At 37.1% G+C, this 27883-nt stretch overlaps 1 protein-coding gene across 3 annotated transcripts in view; it reads left to right on the top strand.

Moving 5' to 3' along the window:
- The window catches only part of MCTP1 (multiple C2 and transmembrane domain containing 1), a 214592-nt gene extending 186796 nt beyond the window's left edge, over positions 1-27796 (top strand). For 2 of the 3 annotated variants that reach the window (XM_030258810.4, XM_030258812.4), the window contains 4 exons: positions 18047-18156; positions 20964-21073; positions 24440-24537; positions 25780-27796. In XM_030258810.4, coding sequence (XP_030114670.1) covers positions 18047-18156; positions 20964-21073; positions 24440-24537; positions 25780-25851 — 390 coding nt within the window. In that variant the 3' untranslated portion in view covers positions 25852-27796. The remainder of the gene's footprint in view (positions 1-18046; positions 18157-20963; positions 21074-24439; positions 24538-25779) is intronic. The other variant, XR_005978216.2, reaches the window with a different exon arrangement.
- Positions 27797-27883: the final 87 nt, after the last annotated feature.

Raw genomic sequence — 27883 nt, forward strand, 5'->3', positions numbered from 1 at the left:
GAATTAACTATGGAAAAGCCATTTGTTGACCTTTACTTACTGTTTGATTGAAAATTTAAATACCAACAGGAGAAGGAGAGTACATGGAAATTCTTTGTAATGCCTTCTCCATTGCTCATTTGTAGTTGGATTTTTTTTAATTTGAGGAGAATTTGAAATTTGTGCATGTGTTCACACCAAAATGTCTTCTTTTTTGTTTTCTCTACTCATAGGACTGCTTTCCTTCCCACTCTTAAAGAACAAGTGCTGCCTGAATATTTTAGATCAATACACAGCATATAGTGGAGATCAAGAAACAGTTTACTCAGCAATTTTTCTGAAGTATAATACCCACCTCTAAATTTTGATAGAAGAATGTTTGCATAGTAATAGTTGTGATTTCTCTGTAGTCTATTAAAGATTAAGATTTTATAGTCTGTTCAGGGAATGCTTGAAGCTGCATTATCCAAAAATTACATTATATAATATTAGAGATTAAGAGACAGTTTGTTAGTAAATAATTGTTTCAAGAAGTTCTTACATTTTGTAATCCTTTTCACTCATCTACCTCACGATATATTGATTAGTAAGAAAATGTATTATAACACCTTCATGTTTTTAGAAAGAAGAACTTTATCCTGAATGTTGAAGTCTTAATGCATAAATACATAAATGTCATTCCCTGAAAGCGCTAAAGTTTTTCTTTTTTTCCCCAGTGAAATGTTGTCTGTTTATTGGAGTTTTTTTGGTTTTGAGACTGGCTGCCTTTGAAATGAAACCACAAAAATTTGGTCTGTGGCTATGTTTTCCTCTGATGTCAGTTAGACTTTTTGGAACTACCATAATGCCAAAAAGGTCCAATCAAAAACTATCAGATTGAAAAGCAGCACTTGACACTGTTGAAACTTCCCAAACAAATTTGGTGAGTAACACAGCTGTTTGACAAGGCATCTTTGAATCTGGTCAAAGGACAGCACAAGCCCTCCTTGGGAGCCTGCTGGGAGAGTAATACAGGGAAAGTTCAGCCAATTTTGTAATTCAGAATTAATGCTTTGATTAGGACCTAATATATCACTGCAGATAAACACTATCTATTGAGTTTATAAAAATACCATTGTCTATTCAAAGCAGGTCAGCATTTCTGTGCAAGGAAAAGTAGAACAATATACAAGGTTTGATGAAAAATGTAGGAAAAAACCAGATTTTTTTCTGGATTGCCAAATCAGAGTAGCTATAAAATATAGATAATAATTGTGTAGGGTTTCATGTTTCATAATCTGAATATGAAAAACATTCACAAAAAAATAGTATTACCTTTTAAAAAATACTAAAATAAAAGAATCTGCAGTAAATGGCGTCTTACACCATATTCTTATTTCAATGTTCCTGAACATTTTGAATAAGGTAATTTGTAACATTTATATGGCTTCCAGGGAGTCAGAAAGGATAAATTTAATCAAGGATGAAACTTTAGTTTCAGCAGAACACTGTTAAAATCATGCTCTTATATGATATCCTGATTTGCTTTTCCCATAATGGGTGGAGGAGGGTTAGTCAAGTACAGGGAGTACTCAACACTGCTATACTATCTTGACCTTCCTGAAGTGTTGTTATTTCCCTTTAGAGATGTTGATAACACACTTTTCTTCAGGTCACTTTCAATATCACTGTTGGAGTTGTAGCCCAAAAAAGCATGTAATGACACACGGCGGGAGAATAGCCAGAGCTCTGACACAAGGTTATGAAGCATGATATACTAGACATGTTACCTGTTTTTAGGACACTGAAGTGTTTGTGCTTAGGAAAGCTTTACTTTCTTTTTATTTCTGGTCTTTTTTCCACAAATAATTCATCCTACTCCTATGCCCTAGGAGAAAATCAAAACTCTGATTATATACACTAAATTAGCTCTACCATAAACTACATATACTTCACAACATTTAGTTCTTTTACATGTTGAGGTGTTTATCTGAACCTCTTCAGTACTGGCTGAGGTTTTTAAAATGTTTATTGAAAGTAGTAACTGTAGGAAAATTGAATGTTGTGCAGATTAAATTAAAACACAGTGCTGCAAAAAACAAACCTTCTGATTTGCTCCATAAGATTAGTCATGGTGGGGAGGGGAAAGCTCAGTGCAACTCTACCTCTGGAATCAGCCAGGGCATTTATACTACGTAAATGAGATATAAAAAGAGTTGGAAACATATGGCCCTGCAGAAGGGTGTATAGTTAATAGCCTCTCACCACTTAGCAGATCTCAACTCTTCTGATGCTGGAGTCATCTCTGGAGCAGATAATTGTTTTTCTGCCCCCTGTTTCAAGGGGACTCATCCTCTGGGGATGCTGGGATCCAGCAGGCTCTGCTCTAACAGGTGCCCCCTCCCCTTCCTAGGGCAAGCAACAAAAAAATTCTTAATGATGGTAATTATTTATTAATGTTAATAGCATTACAAATTAATGCAAATAGAACTACTATTAAAGAGCTTTAACCATCTCTCTGTGGTGGGGAGCAATCTCAAAGGCAGCCCTGGAAGGGTGCCCAGTCAGGTTGTGCTATCTCCAGGAGTCACAGGATTTTCCCTACATTCCCTTTGTATTATAACAACACAACAGGCGTGTATTCCAGATACTGGAGGAAAATGTTTTGCATGCTACACACATCCATGCTCCTTTCATTTTAAGTAAGGCTGGTTAGTGAATTCTCTTGGTTTGTCTCCCTTGTAGGACTATATTAATATTTTCCACCACATTAGTATTTTCAGTTTTTTCAGGAATCAAGAGCATTAAAGCCAAAACAAAGATGGTGAGATTTTGGGGCCAAGGAAGTGCAGTAGGTTGCCCCGTGAGAGTTGTGTGCTCAGGAGTGCCCACCTCTACAGAGCTCAGAGTCCAAGCATGGGTTAAGGCTAATATCTCAGGAGGAGGAAGAAATTACTGCACAGTACAGAGGTACGGACTCGTGGTTAGCTGATTTCTACCTAAAAATAAACAAGCCCAAACACCCCTGCACTACCACCGCCACCCTCACCCTCCCCACTTCTGTATTTTAATATGTAAAACAAAGGTTGTCATATATTTTCAGTTTGAGATAGGGTTAAAGATATTTAGGTATTAAGATTTCTTCTCTTCCCTCTGAACACCAGAGATCTTCTTACATATTTGGTTTGCACGTGCTATTATACAACTGTGCAGTAAAAATGAATCTATTTCAAAGTGTGGATTGGCAGAATTCACCTGAAGGAAACATAAAATAGGTCTTGTGACATCAGGATTGGTGCAAGTGATTAGTGTTGCAACCGTGGGCATGCCAGCCATTCTCTTAGTCCCAGTTTTCATAACCAAAAAAAAAAAAAACCACAATAAAATTACACATTTATTCAACTAGGATGGGAATGGTTAGCCAAAAGTGTATTTGCAAGGTTTTTTCCTTCTAAAAGAAATCAGTGCTGTCACTGGAAAACACTTTTGTGACCCTGTTTGTTTGGAAAGTTCATAGGAAGTTTATTTTTACTATATGGTTAAGGTGTTTCCATGAATGTACAATCCTTTACAGAAAATAGTGGACAGTACTTCTCAGTACTTTTTGTCTAGGCTAAAATGTCAGATGTTCCATGTCTCTCTCTACTGATTTCTTGGTCTACTACTACTCCTCTGAAATGTTTTAACAAATGTGCAAGTGCCTCAAATAGTAAATAGGAAAGGTTTCAGCTGATAGAATCATATAGAATAGTTTAGGTTAGAAGGGACCTTTAAGATCATCCATGCGTATATTGTCTATGCTTAATTTTCATAGTAAGTTTTGCTCTGTATTCTGACTTAAACTTGTGTTCAAGTTCCAAAAGATATTTTGGAAGTGTCATATTTTTGTGTGAAATGATAGATAGCTGTCCTACCTAGTACTTTTCCTACTAGGAAAATGATGGTATATATATTTAATTCTGCTGTTAGTTTTATTAAGTTCTTCATACTAATGCTGCTTTGTCAGCAAGGTCCACTGGTGAGTTTTCCATTGAGTGGAAAAAAGGAATTTACTTTTTATCAGCTTTATTTCTGCCTTTCAAGTTCTTAAAACATTTCTCTCTACAGTCTTATGAGAGTAATTAAGAGTCTCAATTTATTTTCTCTAAACCATTCATTATTTTGAGTATCTTGATTATATTCATTAATGTTCTGTGTAAATTAAAATGTCCTAGTACCTTTTGTTGCTCATCATCTTAATTTTTCTCACATAATTTTCATTACTTCAAATATCATGTCTGCTTTTCTGAATCTGATTTTGCATTTTTATTTTTTAATTTGCATTGAGTACTTTAGCTGAAATGGTTAGGCATATGCAATGGCACTAAGTAAACTACTAGTGTTGGTAATTCAGTTAACTTCACTGTATTCCTCAGCAGTTTGACACCACATCTTTAAGTAATTCTGTCACTTCCAAACTGGGCATCTCAACCTTCCTTCTTTTTGATCTAGATTTATAAATATGTTAAACATCATCTCAATGAATCTTTACAATTAATCTTTTAATGCATATTTATATATATAATATGCTCTTTTACTTCCTTCTTCTTGCATAGTTATTTTGATATCCTTTTTTTTTTCTTAGAAACAACTTAACATTTATTTTAAACACAATGTAAATTATCATTTACCTTCTCATTGTTGATTTGACTGCTTTAAAATTCTGAAAACTTTCAAGAACTTTGTAAGAACTAATTTGCAAATTTCAGCATACGGTACTAGGAATTCAAAACAACCTACCCATAGGCCTTGCATTTAAGATGTAATCATAATTTCTTGCATGTGTATTCATTATGGAAGACTAAGATGAACTTCCCATTGGGTTTGTCTTCTTCAAATCAAGCTTTGATAACAGAAGTTACAGAAAAAAATCAAAAAAATTAATAATAGCAAGTCATCAGGACTGGATGGTGTTTGCCTAAAAACTCTGAAGGAACCTGGAGGGAAATAGTTGAAACACTAACAGTAGTCTGGGTTCTTGAAGCTTATGTAGGTCCAACATAAGAGTGGGCAAACTCAGGGAAGGAAAAGCCATTGAGAGTAACTTGGAACATACAGCTGTGGAAAGTCCTGCCCCACCATTCTCTGAAAGTCTGAGAAATATTTTGAGAAGTTAGTATGACTGTTTGACCTTAATGTGCTCATTTCTCTTGGCTGTTCTGTTTCTGAACAAGCACAAGTCCACGCTGTGTTGTGCGTGAGCCATCCTTCCATCTGTTTGATAGCAAAGAACTGTGCTATAATACAAAAGGCTATTTTTAACTATCATACAAAGCTGTTGTTTTCAAAAAGCTGTTTCAGTCCAGTGGAGTTGCTTATTATAGCCTCTCAGATAACTGTTCTGTCACAAAGTCTAAGTACCTCAAGTGTCTGTATGTTTAATCCCAAACTGTCAGACTAGAATAGCACAGCTTTCTAGAAGAATGGCACCTGCTCTCTTCCATGTTTTCTCCGGGAAAAGCTTGAATATGGTATCACCTCCTAGCCAGTCGTTTCTGTGATAAAAATTTCACATCCCTTCTTTCTCCCTGTTTACTTACTACTGCTGTGCCCTAGATATGACAAAGTGCAGATCCAGGAGAAATAATGAAATCTACAGAAAGCACTCACAAAGGAGAAAAAAAAATATTTTACATAGGCAGCTTTATTCCCTGCTGTTGTTGGACTGCAACTAGGTACTGAGTTTGCAACCAAGATTGAAAAGCATTTCAACTTTATTTACTAGTCAATAAATAATACAAAGACTACTGAAAGTAGAAGAAGAGAGCTGTCATTGAATTGTTTCAGTGTGGCTGGTGGTTGTTGTTTTTCTGAGTATCACAAAAACAAGCATTGAGCTTAAAATTTTGGAAGAAGTAAGCTTTCTAAGTATAGAGGGCTAATTTGTCCTCTCTGCTGAAAAGCCCTATGTGAATTAAATAAGCTATCCTAAACAGTCTGCACCTTCTTAGGGATGAGCGCTTACAACACACACCATCAGAGCAGCAGTAGTGGAGCTGGAGAAGCAGGAGATGGCACAGTGCTTCTGCATCTGTGGACAACTGGTGCCATCCTACATGGATCCCTGGCAGTTGTAAAAATGACGCAAAAGGCTCAGAAATTTAGGAAGCGAGAGAGGGTCTTTAATTCCCTTTACAATTTCCTGTTTTCTCTACTGAAAATAATTCTATGTTCAAAAGCATCCCCTTTGAGCAGGGATGCATCATGGGTTGAGTGCCAGCTCTTTTGCAGCTTTTCAGGCTAAGTGCTGTTGGGTGCTCCTTTTTGCTTATTGTAGAGTCTGTCTCATTCATTCATTTCCTTAATGTCCAATATCCACTCTGAATTGTTAAACAGCAATGCTTTGCTAGTTTTCTGTCAGCTGCATGTTTCCCAGCCCTCCTCATCTGTATATCTGTTGATCTCAGTACTTTGAAGTTTTTAAATAGGCACTATGCAAGTTAGGAGATGATGCAGAAAAAAGGTAAATTGGGGAAATACATATCACATGGTGACTGGTTAAAGTGCTTTGCTTATTTGTTTCTTCAGGAAAGCAGATAAATTCTGTTGAATGCTTATTTTTTACCTTATATTAGGTGTATCTCAGCTAGTTTTTTTTCCTTCTTTAGTTGCTAGATTTAGTATAAATACTATCATCTGTGACCCAGTATGCTTCCTGTGTCATGAGTGCTTAGTGGCCAAGTTAGTCATTCCCGAAGAATGGCAACTGTTTGTATTTCCTACCATTTGTTTTTTTCAGCTGTCATTCCAACATTGCAGTAATCATATGGTTTTTAACAGCATTTCCTTCTAAAGCAGTTCCATTCATTATTAGTTGAAGTCAGCAAGTCCTATTATTCAATTCTAGAAGGAAATTCACTTTAAGTCACTCAAGACAAGCTAGTAGCTTTTTCCACATCTGTTTTTGTAAAGCAACAGATACATACATGCAGTGCACAGTCAAAGCCTTTCCCTCAGCTACAAATATTTGTTCTTCTGGGAAGAAAAATAGACATTTAACAAATAAATGCCTTTGAGCTACTCTTTTTCTTTCTGATATTGTAGTCTGCAATACATCAGCTGAATGTAAGCACCTCTCACAGTTTTTAGGCAGTGTGTGATTTACTGCAGACCAACATAAGTAAGTGCATTTTTACTTCTGAGAAATTAGCATGCTGAAGCATATTTAAAACGAATGTAGAACAGACTATTGTAGTGGGCAGACATTAAAATAACATTGTTAAAAATTACCTTTTGTTTTGATTTTTGCATATTCACGATACCACCCCATCATCACTACATGGCTCACGTTTAGATCTTTTCCAAAATTTCAGTAATTCCTAAGAAATTAAAAGGGGTGGGCTTTGGTTTGTGGTTTTGTGATTGTTTTTTGGTTTTTTTCTTTGTGTGTTTTTTTGTGTGTCTGTTGGGGATTTTGGGGGGTTTTCTTGAAGATTTTTGGTTGGGTTGGGTTGGGTGGGGTTTTTTTGTTTTTTTCTCTTTGTTTAGGGGGTGTTTTGTTTTCTTTGGCTTTGGAGGTATTTTTTCTAATTTCAGGTAAGTAAGCATAGAAAGAAAATGGGCAATGGAGCGCTTTCAGGTAGTTCTCAAGATTTTGTTAAAAGACACGCTAGAATTCTTGGTTCACTTATCATTCCTTGCCCACTGTACATTTGCAGGGTTATTTTCTAGATGCTGCTGTTTTCTTCCATTTTATATTGCTTTGCCCCAAATGCCAAACTATTTTTCTTCACTATGTAATTTTCCAAAAGTAGAGTTTGAATATTTATCCAGGGGAATCATGTAAAAAAGGAGTGGGTTTGAATGGCTTGTTTTCTTTCTTTCTTCAATTTATCAGTTTGATACATTCCTTGGATAACTGTGCCTGCTATTTGAAATGTGGTTTTATATATCCAGTGTCTTTAGAACATGTAATCTTTCCTGCTCTAGACATCATAGGATTTCTTCTGAGCTAAAGTAACAGAGCCAGTGATTATGATCATGGAATTGTTCTTTTTGATATTCGATATTCATGGTTCTTTTGACTGTCCTTTTCAATCCCAAAGTGCTTTCAAGATGACTTCCTTTAAGCATTCAGCTCACAAAAACAATGCCAACCAGATTTCACATACTACTGTTTTCTACTACATACTACTACTATAGGTCTATGTTTAGAATTAAGTATTTCTGATAATCTACACTTGCTTATTTAGCTGAGCTACGGTGTAATGTTTTTCTTTTCCCAATCCTATTCTTAATGATTGATCACTTGACAGCAATGAAGTGTTTAAGATTCTAGGGTTTGTATCTCTCTGTGCAGTTGCTCTTTACAAATAGTAAAGGAAAGGTCCCCAGGAAAATGGTTTTGTTTTTTTCCCACAGCAACTTGCCATTGAGTTAAATCACTGAAATCTAAAACAGACATTAAAATGTTTGGATTAGGATTAATTGTTACAAAGGAGCACAGTCTGGGTAGCAAATACCAACAGTAAAGACATTTCTGTAGCCCTCTGCTCAGCAGTTGACTTGACCAGGCCCAGGCAGTTTCACACCATACTGTGCTAGTTGGGTAAGGAGGTTTCAGGGAATGTCTTGTGATTTTGTGTACTGAAAATGTGAGCAGTCCAAAGTGTGACCACATGAATTTTGAAATACAAAATTATTTTTTTCTCTGTTTGATCTAAAGATTTTGTTAATTATGGGGAGTCTGAGAGAGAAAAAACAGAGCTGTTTGTTTTGGTGCATGACATATTAGGAGTTCTAAGATCACAATATCTTGTCAGCACAGTATTGGAAAACTTCCAGAGACAGTAAATCTGAATCTGCAGAGTTTGATGCAGAGTGTCCTAGTCCATTGTGGAGGTTATCTTGAATAGTCAATCTTGTCCTTCGTGCAAAAGCACATTTAACATTTAATATTACAATAACATTGTAATATTTACAAGGAGGAAATGAAAACTACTTTCTACATACACTAAAATATGAAATTAACTTTTACTTCTGCTACATCCAAGAAAATGTATTTCAGAATTGTAACTGAAATTTTAGATTACTAACTCCAGCAGTACTGCTGCATATCAATTCCTTGCATATCATTTAGTGACGTGTATTGGCACTTATTGAAAGATAAATTTTCAGGTTAGTTTTAACTTTCAAAACAGAGTATTGTAATATTTTGATGATTATTTTTTATTATCTTACTGATAATGAGTGGACAACAAAAATGTGTGTGTATGATTTAGATAAGCAATGATTATAGATTATCTCAACAATTCAGATGTTTTGCTAAGCTCAGTCTTTCAGCATTCCCTTTCTGGTTTCTCTGTCTGTTTCTTTCATCTCTACCTGCATGCAGAATTTTTATATTAGCTGGTAGGTCTTGTTTTCATTGCACCATTCTTCCAGGCTCTTGCATATCAAGGTTCTTTTTATTTAAAATAACTCTTTCCAATAAAACTAGCAGGTTCTTTCCTTACATTTTGAGGGTTATTAGACCCTTGAGATTTAACTTTTGTGTCTATCACCCTCACATTTGTATAACAGAACATGAAGAGCTGCATTAATGAGCACCTTATTAATTGCAGTTTTCATTCAGCATAGGGTAAACACATTAGAACCACTGGAATTTACAAATTCAACTGTAAAAACATGGCCAAAGTTTGTTCTCTAGTAGAATACAAGGACTGTATTCTGACTAAATTAACTATTGCAAACAGATTTCTGCGTTAGCCACTTTTAGATTACATTGATGTGGCTGGGAAGTATTAATGTGACCACTGTAAAGCTCCAGTGTTCTGACTCAGGTAAAGTAAGATATTCTCTCTTCCCTTCTTTAAGCATAGTCAAAGAGATAAAGAAAAAGACATCCAAAAGAAGAATTTCAGGTACTTAAAATATTGATCTAAAGCACATTCATTGTGTGTATTCTAATCACCCCAATGATCAACCCTACAGTGCTTTAGTTCTATGAGCTTCCTTCCAAAACAAGGTCAAGAAAGGTACAACAAAATGTGTGCCTTTTGTTGACTTTTTGCTCCTGAATCTATCACTATGAACAAACAAGCTTTCACCCTTTTCAAGTAATTTATTTGCTTAGAGTATATATGAAATGAACATCTCTTAAAGGTTTAACATTAGTCAGAAAGGTATCATGCAAGAAAAATTAAAGTTTTTGTTTCTCCCCACTAGATGGCCCTTTGGTGGAATGGCACATTGCTCTATAAACTGGTTCTATTGCCTCCGTGTTTCTGCCTTTTATCTGGAGTGCTGTCCTTACAGTATTCAAATGTGCAGTGAAGGAGAGATCAGGAAGGAATATATTTTTAAAAAAGCACTTGGCAACACTGTGTAATGTGATAGGAAGAAAGAGAAAATAAAGAGCACTAGTAAAAAAATCTCAATTTAAACATAATTTACATAATTGCCATTACAGTGTTATTGTTTTACTCTGGAAAGCTTGCAATCTCTTCTTTTACTTTAGAATTATTACTGTAGCTCTTGGCATATTTTCCCCCAATTTTATATTTATCTTCTAGCTCTGCAGCAGTCCATGTGAAATGAACAGGGTCTATGCCTTTATTACTGTTCAGCTCTTTATTAAAAAGTCAGCTCGGCAGGGGGCTCAAGAAGGAGCTCGCCCCCGCTGTTGTAGCTTCTCCGGTCGCCGAAGGGTGAGAAGGCGTGCAGAGTCTGTCCCTGGAGTCTCCGTGGCACGCTGGTAGCTGGAGGTGAAGAGGTGTGCAGTCCGTATCTGAAGTCCCAGCAGATCGTCCTCTCTCCTTTCCTCCCGGCACACTGGTAGCCACAGGGTGAGGGGATGTGCAGAGCCTGCTGCCAAAGTTCAGCAGCAGATATCCCTCTCCTTCCCTCCTGGTAACACCAGGAAGTGTGTCTGCTTTGCTCCTGCTTCCCACAGCCCAGTCCAGTCTGGTCCTCTGCAGGTTACAGTGACAGGTCAGACACAGACTAGGGATGAGGTTCCCTTTTCCCCAACCAGCACATCCATCCAGCCCCCTCCACTGTGCCCAGCCTTCCATTTAGGGGTGTTTTTCACCCCAAAACCCCCTCCCATGATTCCACTGGATTATTTTGCATCCCAGTCCTAGAATGGTAGTGAGGGTGGGGGGAGGTAGGTGATTCCCAGGAACAATTAGCTAATTAACATTTCAATGTCAGTACTTAGCCCAAGCCAAGTGTCCCAGCCAGGCTGTTTTGTTCATAACAAATGAAAAAAATTAATTCTTTTCATAGATGGTACTGCCAAAAAGTCACAGAAAGTTCAAAATTATTTTTATCAACTCTCAGTGTAATGTTTGAGGAAGAATGGACTGTTGCAATATTTGCACAGAATCACAGAATTCTTAGGGTTGGAAGGGACCTCTTGAGGTATCTACTCCAACCCCACTGATAAGAGCAGGTTATTCATGCTCACAGGTGTGGTGTCTTCATAAACAGTGAGTCAGTCCCAATCTGGAAATGTGTCCTAAAATGCAAACACAGGGAGGGGCAGGATTCCAATATACCCAGTGTGAAATTAAGACACAAAGGCAGTCATATGTTGAAAATCAAAATGAATTGTCATTTGATAATTTACTCAATTGACACAGAGTAAATTTGACACTTTTACTCACTATCAAAGAAAGTGCAAGAAGGAAAAGTAGGAAAACGCAAAGAACTACAGGAAGAAAGGTAATCACCACCAAGAATCTGTGGTGTCCTATGAAGGTCCTTCTTCCTTTGTCTCTTGGTGAAGAGGGCTCTGACAAATTTGCTGTGCACTCACTTGTATAGAGGCTGAGGTGTTTTATGGCAGCTACTAGGTAGTTCCGCTCCAGCTTCGAACCATGGACACGTGACAGGTGATAGTTAGCTGGCCCTGCAGTTCACTCACCTTTAACAGCAGGGCACATTCACTGCCACTATCATGGGCCATTAAAGCCCATTATCGATGGGTGCTCATGGCCCCTTATCACATCAGGTCTTCAACTGCAGATCTTATCAAAGGCTAGGCAGTGGTGAAAAAAGTGTCTGTTTAACAGTTCTTTAGTGAGTCTTCAATATTTTCTTCCACATGTTTAAATAATTTATGTTGTGCCTACTATTTGCTGTTTTAAATATGGAATCTTACTAATCAACAACAGTTTATTGCTTCTATTTTTAATAATCATGACCACAAATATACTTTCTTTCTGTAAAAATCTACTCTTCATTATTATGTGGTTTTCTCTATATTTTATGATCCTCAGTCTGATTTCCAGTTAGGCATTAGCAATTATTTTTAGACCTCATCACCATGCACACATGAAGACATGTGCTAGCACATAGATTTTAAAGATGACATATTGAGCATTTGTAGACATCTGATAGTATCTGAAAAACGTGGTCACTTAAGGTGTGATGTCCAGTAATATGGGTGAAACTGAAGCCTCAAGTTTAAAAGCTCAGTTTTGGTTATCTACATAACCCACGGATTTGATGCCTGAGGTGAAATGCTACCAGTGCTTTAAAGAAACCTGCTCCCACTGGTTCTTTTCAGAGTGGAAGGATACCAATCAGGTTTTCTATTTTGCTGATGTTGAAGAGAGAGAAACGCAGATACCTGTCTGCTGGACATGCTATCTCTCACTATTTGAAATAAGTAAAAGTCTCAAGAGTTAGAATCTGGCTTACTGAAAGGGTGGGAACTTCTGAAGCATTAAGGTCCCACTGAGAAGTTTTAATATTGCCAAGAGTCTTCCCATACTTTTTCAATTTAAGAATTGGGAAGAATAATGTGGTTGTGCTGTGAGTGCCTGCAAGGGGGAAAAACAGTTAAAGTAACCTGACTCTCTCAGCTCATGATAGGATGTAATGACAAGGCTAGTCTCAAGTCATGTCATGCACCTCTCCAGATCCTGTAGAACATTCAGCTTTACTTCAAGACCTGCTTCCACAGTCAGCTTCAAGATAACCATATCATTGGTGTTGTCTGTCCTCCTTCTGTTTACCTGAGAATTTAATTGTAGCAATGGGGAACAAAGACACACAGACCTTCTTGCTTGATCCGAAGAAGACTGTTTATTGCAGCAAACCAAGCCTTTCTATGCTCTAAACTTAGCCCAAACCAATGTGCATTGGCTGCCTGCCACTGCAGTGTCGCTTTCACACATCCCTTTACCCAAGCAGCTCTCTGATCACATGGTGTCCGTGCATCTCCCCAAACAATCACTGCCTCATGCACACGGCAACCACACGCCAGTCATGCAGCCCGTTCTCTGGTTACAGGACTTGGTTTTCACCTCGCTGTTAGGCAAACCTTTCCCAGAGTGCTTTATGTTACTCACCAGAAGTTAACAGGTTTTCTGTCTCCCGCATTTGATAAAATAAAAACTTAACTGAGTGTCCATCTCCAAATCTGAAGCATTTTGATGGAGATTCAGGAGACTTTAAGGAGATCAAAGGCCACAAAATCTTCTACTTTGTGGGCTTCACAGACAGGAGTGGTTAGGGTTTGGAAGGTAATTACTGAGGTGGAGTTTTGAGCAGTGGCCAGACTAAAAACCAGTATTTCACAGTCTGTGTCTGTATGTTTTTCTGGGCAGTACTAATGACTTCTGCCAATAAAGGACTAATGCATTTACTACCAACTACTTCTGGGTCTATTTCATCAATCCACTAAAGGAAGTCTGCCACAGTGTACGAGCCCTGTGTATAGCTGCGTCTCCTGCTGAGGGATGATGTGTGTACCTATTTATGGACTCTACTTTGGACACCAGTTATTAGTTTAAATAATCTGAAGAGTTTTCTCATAGAAGCTTCTGTTTAACCAATAGAGACTTTCTGGCTTGTTACTAAAATTCAAGGATGATTAGAGGGGTTCTCAACTAGTAGTAGCAGGGGGACAGGTGACAGCCACAGGTGACAGAGACTAGAAGGGTTGATGTTCAAGGTGTTTTTGGATGCCTGTGTGCAAGGGAAGGGGTCAGGCCACACTCCCCATCCTTAGAGCCATATCCTGCCCTTCAGCATTTGCTTCTATTCTCAAAACTCTCTTCTTATGATCTGTGCCTTTCTCTCCAAATTAGAAGCTACTAGTAGGACAGTTATCTGCCATAAAATGTTCAGAGTTTTATTCCCTGTACTTAAACTTTTTTTCTTTTTTTTTTTTCCCCTTTTCTGGATTAAAGTCATTGCCTTTACCAGAGTATACTTTTGAGTCTGGCTTATTTATTTCTCCTGCTTTCCTGGTCATTTGAAACGTTTGGTTTTTAAATACACTTTCACTTGGACAGGAGAGAGGTTTGGGGTTACAGATATAATCCTTTCCTAAATCGCTCTATTTTGTCATGGAGTTGGAAGCACAGTCTATTGAATAAAAAGGCTCACATAACATGGATTTTATTTAGGGATTTGTGTAAATTAGCTCAACATAGTTTAGAGCTAGTAATTTACTTTGTTTTGCTTTGGTTTCACCAAAAGGAAAATATAGTTCTGGCTGAAAATCAGTGTGTAAATTTGAAATATTACTATTCACCAAACAGCATATCAATCTTTAATTTACAATTTCCTGTGAAAGAGGAGTAGGACATCTTCTCAGTCTTTACTTTAAGTTCATACTCTTTTTTTCAAATTCAGATCATCAATTTGACTCTGCTTTCACAGTTTGCACTCACAACCATGCCTTAGCAAATCTTGTGCTTTTCAGATACCTTAAGGCTACTGCAAAAAAAAATAAATCACACAAATGAAATAGTAATAAAGCTTTGTATTAAGCTTTGTTAGCTAAATTTTGTTAGCTAAATTTTATCTACTATTTTTAAATGAAAATTATGTTCAGAAAATTGGTAGCTGTAGTCATGCAAATGTTGAAATTGATTCCAGTCAATTCCAGTCGTGGCTCATCTTCAAGGCCCCAGAACTCTCTTGTTGAGTTCGTTGAACGGGCTTATGGGTTGGGCTTTTCTTTTACCCAGAGTTAGATGCAAAGGAGAAATACTGACAAGATATTTCTCAAGAGTCAAAACAAAAAAACTTTACTGGCAACTTCCAAAAACTTTGGCAAACGTTTAAAGCAGCATTGAATCAATGTAAAGGATTTCACAAAGCAATAATTTAGCAAGCTCCAAGTCCATTCAACTTGACAAACTCCAACCCATCTAATTTTAAGTTATTTAGACTTCAAGAAGAAGGAACTGGAAGAAAAAGAACAAAGAGAAAGACAGAAGAGACACAGAAAAGAATATGACTACCACTGGTGGTTCCAGTGGTCAAGACGTGCTTGTCTCATGCTCTGGCACAAATACCCTTTGGCTTTCTTGGGCCCTTCCCCCAGCTGGGACATCTGGTAGCCACTCTGATGCTAGGTTAGGGGCTCCAGGGGCAGGTTTGGGACATTTGGGCATCCATTGTGCCACTGCAGAGCTGGGGTGCAGGCTCTAGGGGATGGGGTGGATGGAGAAATACACCACCTCACCAGGGCAAGGCTTGTCTTATCCCTTATCCCATTCATGCAACTGAAATGTTTCAAGCCAGCAATCTCCTCTAGCCTCTCACACCATCTTGCTCTGGAAAGGAAATGCCAGTAATGTTTTAAAAATTAATTATGAAGAACTCTAGGTAGCTCATGTGTTGTATTTGATAACATGGCATCTTGCTGGAAGAAAATAAGTGCAGTTTTTCCCTAGTCCAGCTTATTTTTTACACAAATATTTGGAGCAGGAAATAAAAACCACTTAATAGTTGTGGGATGTGTGGAAATAGTTGGAATAGTTTAAGCAAAGATGAACCATGATTCTTCTGGCTACCTCCTCTTTCCTGTGCTGTTTTGCCTAATCCTGCCTCAGACTAGGTCAACAAATTTCCTTTAGGCTTAAAAGGTGCAGTGGTTTGGAAATAGTGATTTTTCTCTGTCTTATTCTGTCTTTATGGTATTTGTGGGAAGTGATATAAAACTGATATATTTTTGAATTGTCTAATTCCGGCTAGGACTGGATGAATTTTTGCAGTAGCCAGGAGGGGGGAGGCTGGAACCCAGAGGCTATTTTCTACCATCTCATATAGTTGTTGGGGGCAGTGGAAAGGGATTCTCTTCCAGGAAGAGAGGTTCCTTTTGTTTGAGTAAGTGCGGCACTGATCCTGGAGCCAGCTGGAGAGTTTTTGATACTGGTGCTGTTGTTGTTCACTTCCTTGTCTCATTGCTGTTCCCAGTAAATTGTTTTTATCTCGACCACGGTCTTGTGGCTCCAATCCTCCTATCCAGCCCACCACCAGGGTGGGGAGGTAGAGGGAGTGAGCATATTGGAAAGTCTCAGTGGAAGCACTAAATTGGAGAGTCCCATTCCTAAATCATGACCTGAATAAAGGTACAAATTTATCGTGTAAGATACTTATAAATTAAAACAGTCTTATAAATTAAAACACAGAATATAACCCCACTTAAGTTCTGGATATGCCACAGGTTTTGTTAGACTGCAATAATTCTTTTTTCACACAAGTTAGTTATAAATCAAAATTAATTTCCATGGAGGGCAGAATCTCTTAAAACTGCAAGAGCAAGGGGCATACATATTTAGAAAGCAGAAAAATACCTGTGTGGTTTCTTGTTCATTTCTGCTGTACAAGAAAACATTATACTGGAAGTATGTGTTTTACATGAAGGAATAGAGCAGATGCCTATTTCCTGATGACAAATTAAGCATGCTGGATATATGACACACATCTTCAGAAACTGTATACCTGAGGAGAATAATGGCGTGATTGCAAAGGCTCCAAGAATGCAGTAAATATTAAGGAAATAACTTATATAAATTACTATGTGTTGCTGTCCAGCACTGGATGTAGTTGATATCAGTAGTTCTGATCCATTATGGTCATTTTCAGAAGACAAAAATATTTCTTTGTGATATAATAATTATTAATCTTATGTGAAATACAAGGTCTTTCACATTACCTGAGAAACTGGTGAAAGGTTTTGCTTTGTCTGAAATGTTTGGTTTATAAATTACACTTAATCACTGAAAGTTATTTTCTCATCTCTGTCTGCTTCTCTCGTGTTTGTTTTTTAAATAATATGTGTTCTCTAACTAAATTCTTTCAAACATCTTCACAGGTAATCTTGACAGCACCATTGTCAGTGAACCAGTGATGCTGAAATGATTAAATAATAAATTATGCTTTCTTCTAATCGAATTTATTATTATAGCAAAAATGTCAACAAATGAGTGAACAAATATACTGTCTGATAGTTACACATCAGGGGAGAAAAGGAAGATTAAATGCAACATATATTTCTTAGATGCTGAACTTTGGAGTCAATGACAGAGACTGCTATATCATGTGGCTTGTGATTACAAAAAGTTGAACTTCGTTAATGAAATCTTTTCCTAAGACTACAAAATCTTCTTTCTATTTCTTGTTTCCAGAAAACAATTATCACATTCAAACTTGGTGGGGTAATATGGCAACAACCCATTGGAAATGTTGAAAATAACCTTTTGTCTTATCTGTGGTCTGGAAAAAGATAAACTATTTTTTTCCATTGTGATACTTCATTTTAATCCCATCTAACACAGTATTGTTAGTGGATTTGATGTTGCAAACATGTTTAGATTTAGAGATAGATATTTGGGGGGGGAAAAACAGCTCTCTATAGAGACAGTTTTTCTGGTTTCTTGCTCAGTGTCTTCTGCCATAAATGTTTATTTTCCTCTGCTTACATCAGCTCAATAATCAGCATTCCAACAAACTGCCTTTATTCCACCTTATGACTCTTGTCACTTGAAAGAGCATACAACATACAAAGTTGGCACCTCCAGCATATTTAAAACTTAGAGACCTGGCTTATTCAAATATGTGTTTAGAAACTACTGCAGTGACAGACAAAATTTTGTGGAGCTCAGCATATATACTAAACCATACATATTGAAATAAGCACTGTTTACAGGACAATAAATAGTTTTCTTATTACCAGGTTTACAAATTCCTTTTACATTAATCCGTAACACAGGACTTTTGAAACTTAACTGATGGCTACACAATCCTTTTCCTACAGTGAGAAATTCTTTTACTCAACTACTCCTATTCTTTTATTTAGGACGGTGAAAAGAAAGGATTTATGAATAGACTTTATGCTATCCAGGAGGTGTGTGTCACTGTCCAGAATATCCTAGATGAAATTGCTTCCTTTGGTGAAAGGATCAAGAAGTAAGTGCTGACACAGGTGCTGGATAGCTCTCTTATATTAAAGATAAAGATATATTAAATATATCTTTATATATATAATATATTATATTAAATATATAGATATTAATATTATAACATATTATATTACATATGTATTGTATTAAATATAAATATATTAATACTCTTTAATATCTTTTTCATGCAGAGATATAATACACTAGACTTTTACTTACTTATTCCAGGGAGTCCATCATTCAAATTCACTTATATTTACTGTGCTTTATGGAGGCCCTCAGTCAGTTGAAATTCTGTTACATTAATTCTGGAGTTTAGAACTATATTATTTGGGACAAAAATCAAAAGTAAGGTATTAAAGTAAAGCAGAAAAAGCATACTGTGAGGTTGTTGTTTAAAAGCAATAATAAAAAATGAAATTTTCATAGAGGAAATAAGCAGAACTGAATAGGGGTTTGATATTTTAGGTATGTACATATGTTCACCTACTGGAAGTTTTATTTATTGGTCAGAAAAACCTTTCCTTTAGAGTATTTATAATTTGTAACACCTAATATATAATTTATAAAAATCGCCAGCAAATCTGGACATTAAGAAAGAGAGGTTCCGAGATTTACTGCAGGAAATGTATTGCTGTATTTCTGTCATGGTCAGTGGACAGCAGCACAAGGTTGATTTCTTGAGGTCAGGCATATTCCAGAAAGACACTTTGCAGCTGTCAGCTGCAAAACATGGAGAGGATTGACTTGTTGTTCTGCGCCTTGAAAGCCAAGAGCATCTTACCACTACCCAATTCACTTTTGGAAGTAAATTTTAGGAAACCTATGCTTTGGGTGGAGGTCAGTCTGCAGGAATCCTGAGGATCATCTCTAATGCTGTCCTGTTCAGTCTTGATGACAAGGACATTGCCATTTATTCATTTAAGAGCAAAGTCCCTAATAGGAAAGCCTGGGAAAGAGTTCCCACAGGGACGCTTCCAGGCAGGCTGTGTTCACAGCAGGAGAGACAAGTGCAAGCATATTGTATCACACAAGTTCTCCAGTTAGAAAAATGAACTAGTTTCTGATAAAAATCCTTTATCAAAAGGCTATTCATGGAAGTTGTCTTGATGATTAAGTAGTTCTAATTGTACATTTTGGAGGTGGGGTTTGTTCTATTATATACCAGATGAGAGCTACAGAATTTTGTAAACCGAGTGAGACTATAAACCTTTGTAGTTTGCTCCTAAAACTATAATGGGAAACCTGTACTGAATGCTGTGTTAACACAGCCCATAAGGAGCTTTGCTAAGTGAGGAGCCAGTGCTCCCACACATCATGGTGTGTCTGTGATCATTGCACAAAGCCGACTCACAGGAACATGAGCAGACCTTCAACCTTCTGTTCATCCCAAATGCCTACAGAAAATGGGAAAAGAGCAGGTGTCCCCTGAGGATAAAGGGAGACGCCCTACACTAAGTGACACTAACACAATGTTAGTGGAGACATGTCAAAATTGCCAGGGAAAAAAGAAGACAAATGAACACAGGAAGCCAGAGCTCATTATGAAAAATATGGCTTGCAATTCAGATAATTGCAATTATTCATCTAGAGAAGCCAAAATTATGTAATCACATTGATTGAGAATGTAGCTAGTAGTAATACTTTAAAGTGCATCATGAGATTATTTAGATTTAAAGCCACATTATCCTTCTGGATAAATGTCATGCAACACTTTTGAGATGGCAGTGTTTTCACTGAACAAATACACTGAGCCAAGCTCCTCTTAACCAACATTCCTATGGGACATACGTATAAAATTATCATCTGGTCTTTCTCTCTTCACTGAACACAGGACTTGGAGAGCTACAGGATCCTTTTGAGATCCATTAACTCTCCCTTCCTCACACCTGAATTTTGCAGAATGTGGTGACCAACAGAGTTTTATCAGAATAGGAGAGTCTGGGGCCCTTAGTGAGGATGTTTTTAGCCATGAGGTTTTTTGGAAGGGTAATGTACTGGAATCTGATGGGATTCCAGGAATTCTATTCCTTTATTAATAGCTAAATAACCTTTACTTATTTCATGTTTTTTAAAATTATCTTTTTTTATATATATATTTAGAGGGTTTTTATTTCTTCCCTCAACCACTGCTGTTGCATTATCCCTGTCTTCATGACTAACTGTTCTATCTCCTCTTTTTATTCCCCTAGCTCTTTCCGTCTTATGCACACGGATGAGTTTCCACCTTTCCATAGCCATGAACTTGCCTATTCTTTTTTGCCCAAAGCTGGAAGGCACCTGGCTGAGGAGTGCACCTGTACCTCAGACAGAGGGGAATGTCCCTGTTCAGCCTTTAACTCCTTGTGCTGTCCTTACAGTGGAATAGGGAGGAGATAAAACATCTAAGCCTTAGCACTAGTCTTCCAACTATTGTATCCTACTCTATCATGGTGTTGAGAAGGGAAAGTAGATTGCCTGTGCCAGTACCTTTGGAGAGTAGGGAGGTCTGTGGATTTACGTGGTGCTGAAACTGGGGTTAGGCACTGAGATCTCTGAAAAGCAGAGCAGTGATTCACCTGGCAGATGTGCACTGCTGGGCTGGAAGAGTGAAATGCAGCATGCAAATGGGCAAAGCTAGGGCCTCCTTTCATTTCCACTGACAGCAGATCCGAGCTCAGGCTCTCCCTGACGAATGACAAATGTATCCATGCCTTCATTAGTAGACTCAGTTTGTTCTCCCTGATGGAAACTGACACTTCTCCCACTGTCCTTTGCTCTTTTATTGGCTTTTTTGGCTGACCTCAGTGCTGACTTTTGTTAATTTTTCTTTAGTACATTCAACTGGACTGTCCCATTCCTGAGCTGGCTGGCAATTGTTGCCCTCTCTGTGTTCACCATCATCCTGTATTTCATTCCACTGAGATACATTGTCCTTGTCTGGGGTAAGTAAAACCCTTTTAAACTGTCTGTACTGCTTTTAAAACCTGGCTTTTAATGGATGATTTACAGTGACAGTACTTTTTGGTATTTATGGTCATGAAGCTGCCCTATAATGGAATTAGGCATGTTAGTTAACAGCAACAGTGTAAATATTTAGGCCCACCTGCAAGATTCATTTTTCTTGGCTGGCACTTTAGACTTAATCATACTATAAACATGTAGCCATGAGAATTCTTCATATATCAAAGTGTAACTTTGTCTAGATATTACTGTGATTTATTTTCACCACTTATACACAAACAGAGGCATTTCAATCTATATACTGTATTTAGGACAATAAGCCATTTTTACTGCAGTACTTTATCTTGTGAAAGTGTATGCAAACATAGCAGCAAGAAACCTGTTTAAGGGGTCACCTTTAGTTAGGCAGAAAAGAATAGGTGGTATTGGCTGGTTGATAATGAACAGAAGCTCTGGGCAGGTAGGGGGATGGAATTATGATCCAAGCTTTCACTACTTGTGCTTATATCTATTCTTTATCCTGATTTTAAAAAGTTACTGTTACCACATCTGTTTTAAATATGTTCCGGGTTTTCATTTGTATATCTTTTCAGACATCTTACACCACCAGCAGCTGTACCCTTACCCAGTACCACAGACTTATGAAGAGCACAGTCTCAGTTACATCAGAGACTAGATTTTCTTTCTAAGGGCTTTCTTGCTAAGGAAAGAACAGCAGTCACACTTTTGTGGAAAAAGTTTTGAATTCAGGACACAGCATAAACTCCAAAGAATTTATTTTTTGTTTATCAATCAGCATTAGTAATTTTCTTAGAATGTTTTCTCAAATGATCATAGCCAAAGCAATAAAGAAGATATGAACAAAAGTATTTTTGCAGAATGAACAAAAGCAAGCATATGGGCTTCCTTTCTTTTCCTGTCTTTGACTTTTATTTATTCCTCCATACCATGAATCATATAAGTGTAATCCAAACTCTTAGTTTCTTCCCAAAATTTCATTTCTTCTAGCATGCACTCAGGAAGTTCTAAGTGTTTGTTTACTTTTTCTGTCATTTTTCAGATAGGTCTGACATCTTGCTTTTTTACATCAGGTTTGATACAATAACCTGAGATTATAATACCCCTCCAAGATCCACATAACTATAGAACCAGAACTGTTCTCTGAAAAGCTCATGACTCATACCCCTGGAAGTGTCACACTCCCACAGAAATATCTCTGTTTCAGATAAGACAAAGTCTCAACTCCCAAGCCTACCAAAACATGGATGGATAGTGTAAGCATAAATTATTATAAATGCACCTTGACTCTCTTCATCTCTTCCCTCCCTGCCTTCAAGTTAAATAGGCTATGTAGATATAACTTCAAGGCCCTTGGTTCCTTAGAGGTTTTGACTCCACCTTTTTCTCCTGCATTTCAGTTCAGGTGACTTCTTACTCAGCAAGTTTATGTGGATCCCTTCTTTAGGAATCTTTTTCTCTTGCATCTTGGCAGGAGACCAGACAGGTACTGCAGATCCCACAGTCCAGACCTCCTCTGGGTGAAATGAATTCTCACAGAGCCATTTAATGCTGAGCATAGCTTTGAGCAGTTGTCCCTTCAAAAATTGCAGTATTTCAAACACCTACCTGTTTTCTCCATCACTGCATGCTTCTAGTCTCTCCTGTGTGTTTCTTCATCTTATTCATCCATTCTGCCTGTGGGAAGCCATTGATTTATCTTTTTTGACTTATTTCTCATAGGAATGTTTGACCTGGTCTGTAGCAGCATCTGTCCACTTGGTTTTTTGGAAGGCAGAGTTTTTAAATTAAAATCTCTTTGTGTCATGTTTTGTATATCTGTCTTTCTTCTGTGCATCCATAGGGTCTGCCCTAGCAAGAAATTCTCTATCCTTTCCTAGCTGTGTCTCTCCCAGTGGAGACTACCTTGAAGATGTGGTGTGTTAGGTGGGGTGGAGCAGGACCACTTCTCCATCCTAATCCCTCTTGATGAAGTGCTGAGTCCTGGTAACAGCTACAGCTGTCTATGTGGAAAAATCTGTAATTATTTTAATCGGAAAATTTTCAAACTGTTGGAAAAGACCGATCCCCTTCTTATATTCTGCTTCTCCTGTAGTGTTTCCTCTCATCTGTGCAGTGCTTTGCCTTTCTTGAAGTTTCACACACTGACTGGTATTCTTCTTTATCAGATGTGATAAAGTGAGATCATACCACCAGAATTCACCCATGAGTGATCCTGTGGCTGTGTGTAATGAACAGTGGCATTCACCTTAAATTTTGCAGTCACTTGCTGATGCAAAACATCTTCTTAAAAAAAGGTGTTTCAAGGTCAGGTATTCCTTCTGAACACTAACTATCCAACACCATATAAAGGGAGGGCAGCATCTCCTATCTGTGCTGCAGAACTGAGGATTCATGCAGTTGGAGGCTATGGGTGCTGTTGACACCAAATCTTGCATGCCCTATCCAAAGACTTTTATATCCTTGCTAAAGCTTTTTGAAAAGTCTGAGCACCAAAGACTTTATGGAAGGTACACTTTGTTATTTTACATCTGACAGAGCCTGGATAAATTACACAGAAAAGCATATTTTGCACAGTTTGCACGGTTCCTGTCCATGTTTTAGACATCTGTTTCCAGAGCCCACAGACCAGGTTCTCAAAGTGTATGAATCTGACTCAGTATGTAATGATAAGAAAATATGTCTAATTAAAAAGCCTGCTTCCTGATTATTTTGTGCATAATTTTTCTTGGTGCTTCTGAGCACTAATTGTCAATAGGCATTATAAGACCATGTAGTCTAAGGGAGACGTATCCTCTCTTCTCTGCACTGCCATCAGCTCGTCTCTATCTGTCATTCCCACACAGAGGTTTGTGCAAACTCCTCTAAAGCCTTCATATGGTGCAGACTTCATGCTTCCCATATGTTTCATTGTCATTAGCATGAAAAATACTTTCCTTGAATCTTCTGAATCTTATATGAATCTTGCGTCCTCCAGTTAAGCCCATTTCTGTTCATCCTCTCTGTTACAGAAATGAAATACTTTTTATGCCTCTGCTTTTCCCAACTTCCTCACAATAATCACAGCTTCTGTTACTTTCCAAAAAAATATATTGAAGGAATTTGAGAATGTCCGTAGAACTTTTGCATTTTTGAAACAGGGTACCACAGAAGCAGAGTCCAACCTTTGGAGCCTGAGTTTACAATTCATGCATTCATTCGGTGCTACTGTCAGGATTCAGAATGGATCCTAAAATCTGTTTTACAACTTTGCCAAAAGTATGTACTTTTGATACCTTTGATACCTTTGATATCTTATGGTAATAACATTTGAACTTTCACTTTTGCAGGCATCAATAAATTTACAAAGAAGATTCGAAATCCATATGCAATTGATAACAACGAGCTACTTGACTTCCTGTCCAGAGTCCCCTCTGATGTGCAAGTGGTGTGTATATTTATTTTATTTTATTTTATTTTATTTTATTTTATTTTATTTTATTTTATTTTATTTTATTTTATTTTATTTTATTTTATTTTATTTTATTTTATTTTATTTTATTTTATTTTATTTTATTTTATTTTATTTTATTTCATTTCATTTCATTTCATTTCATTTCATTTCATTTCATTTATTTTATTTTTTAAAGAATTTTTAAAGCAGTTATTTGGCTTTACTATTATATTCCTTGGCAGAAAGAAATTGCAAACTCAAGCTGAGGATAGTCCATTAACCAGAAGGAGGCTGCTAGATTTTTTTCCAGTGAGGAAGAAGTTTCTGCATTGGTTGTGCCTTTTAGGATCCTTAGAAACAATCAGAAGGACAAGTATTTGTGAGATAGTAGCTAGTGCTTGTATTAAACACCATCCAGCACAATGCGAATCTGACTGGGATAAGGCACTGTATGGGAAACACTGAAGCTGGGACTCTCAGGACAGGCAGAGAAGGAACAGGAAGGTCAAATAATGGAAGAGGCAGACAGCATTGCTCAGGACTCTGAGAACACTTTGACCGTTCCTTTCCAAGGAGTGAAAACTTTTGCTGTGGCAACAGTTCAACTGAGCTCATAAATGCCTTAAAAAAAGAAAAAAAAAAAGAAAAGAAGAAAAAAAAAAAAAAAGCTGGTGTGAATTACAAGCTTTTCTAATGCAGTACACAATCCCCCAAGATCATGCAAGATTTAAGATAGCATCAAACACATAAATTACATTCAGTGTCACAAAGATTATGGACTTCCCGTATTTCTAGTTTCAGTTCAGAGCTGGTCTTAAGTAGGGGATATGGGTGCAAACACTCTCTCTGTATCTAATACCCTCTATGATATACATTTAGAAATAACCAAGCTTTTAAGGAACATTATAAATGGTATCAAACATAGTCAAAATGATAATGTTTATTGTCTAGAGCTAGAGCTCATGGAGAAAACGAAAGAAACCCTAGTCTTTTCTAAGGTTACATCAGCATGCAGTGTTATTTCCTGGTAGGATTTTCCAGGTGCTGGTTTTCCTTCTTATTCTAGATCTGTCATTCTGTTGTTGGTGAATCACATCTACAAATCCTGTGTCATTTTTAGGGGGAAAGTCTTCTTTTTTTAACATTTTATCCCATGACAGGAAAAAAAAATCTTTTTTTTTTTTTTTCTAACAAGTGCCACCTGACAACTTTCTTTCTGAACTTGTGTTTAAACAGATGCAATACCATGAACTGAAACAAGATCCTACTCACAGCCCAAGCAAAAGAAAGAAAAACAATCCTGCCTAGCCAACTTCGTGTGTGGAGGAGACCAGCATCTGCCAGGGGAAGATAAAAGAGCAAGCCTAAGAAGCATTTCCTTTCTCTAAGATTTTTATTTATCTTGCCTTTTTATCTAGTGGAGAGATTTTGTAACTCTATTAAAAGGTGGAAAATGGTTTCTCATGGAAAATCTGTTTCTCATTGTAAAGACATTTGTTTCTAGTAGGGTTTTCACCATTTCAAAGCCTTGTTAGAAACAATGTAACACATTAAATGAATCAATCTAAAATGGAGACTATATATTGCTACTTAGTGGTCAAAGATACATGAGATAGTCAAATAATGCAAACTAAACCTACAAAATATTTAAATCTGACTCAGAAATATCTCAGATTTTATTTGTCAGCATTAATATTTTTATCCAGTAAGTCATCATTACAGTTTTCTATGTTTTATATATTGCAGAGAAATACAATGTAGTGGAGCTTACTGCACTCAAGTTTTAGCAGATTTTTTTAAATTTCAGACCCTGATGTTAACTCCTGGTGGAACATTTTTCTGTGTGGTAGGGCTGCTTATAAGACAGTGAGAAACACCAAGTGCAAATTTCTTTATGGAGCTCCCTAAAGCAGTTCCTGCTCTCTTTATCATTCCATTGTAAGACCTAAGAATCTCTGTTTCAAAATACTGCCAGGTTTGTAACAGACTGCCTATCATATTTTTCTATATGTACCAGTAGTCTTCATTTGTACAACATAGCTTAGCTCTAATGGGTACAACTAACTCCATACTGCTTTGGGTGTCATGCTATGAACACTTTTTGTGCACATAACTATTTTAATACGGATATGTCGCAGAAAACGTTTTTCATTCAAATCACAAGATTGTATTAATATGCTTTATGGTATAACATTGCCTGTTACCAATGTGAAATACCGTGTAGAGGAAAAAAATGCAGTTGTGGTAAAACTGATATATCAGGGTTTTTTTCCTTAGTTAATAATGTCAGTTCTTCTGATATGATATTTCCCTACTGCATGGAAACTGCATTATCTTATAAATTACATGGAACATAGATGAGAAACATTTACATTTCAAATGTCTTAGTGGCCACTGCTTAACGAGTACTTGGGGATATATTCTGGTAGCTGCATGCAGACTTCCACACTCAGCTCCCCACATAGTGAGCAGAGACTCATTCCTGAGGGACTACCTGTGCACAGCTCCTCATTATTAGTTCCCAGTGACATTAAAGGGGATTTTTTGCCCAGGGGAGAGCGACAAGACTGCATCCTCAAGGGGACCTGCGGTCCTCTCCGGATTACCTCTCACTGGTTGCAATTGCAGATAAAGTTATATTGCACTACTCTAAAAATACTATTTGGAAAGTCTATTTAGAAATACTTTGCAAGCACATGTGAATATGTATTTGTCCAAAGAAATATGTGTTAGTTGCATTGCTCATGAAGGATTATCCTGTATTTCTTTGTTTTGCAGATAAGATGATTGCCAAGTTCTTATGTGACAGTTACTTTGATCCTTCTATTTGTATATTTAAAAGAATGCCAATCAAATTAATAGTCTGCAGAAAGCCTTGGACTTAAACAAGCTCTTGTTACATCATGACTTTGTAAGAGTTTAATTTTGCAGCTTGTGTAACCTTTTGGCTATATCCTACCTAAAGAGCAACATACTATTGGTGAAATCAGAAGCACTGGTCAGCCTATGTTGTTTAAAAAAAAAGAACAAATTTGTAACTCAACAAGATGTGAATGTTTGTTGCCTGTTGTCAGTTTTGCACATTTCTTTAATACACTGCAAACCTTGTACCTTATTAACGTTGCCCACCAGCCTGTGTGTGATTTCTTGTTGTCTTTTTTTTGTACACAATTTCAAATGTCTACTTTGGTGGTAATATCTGAACTGGTTCTGCATGTTTCCAGAATTAAACACACTTCTAAGTATCACTCTATTAGATATTCTCAAGCCTCTGTCTTTGAAATCCTATTTTGTTGTTTCCCCATGAGTGCTGTGATGGGCAAGTGAATTAAAAGATGGT

The sequence above is a fragment of the Taeniopygia guttata genome, chromosome Z, assembly GCF_048771995.1.
Source record: "Taeniopygia guttata chromosome Z, bTaeGut7.mat, whole genome shotgun sequence".
Lineage (NCBI taxonomy): Eukaryota > Metazoa > Chordata > Aves > Passeriformes > Estrildidae > Taeniopygia > Taeniopygia guttata.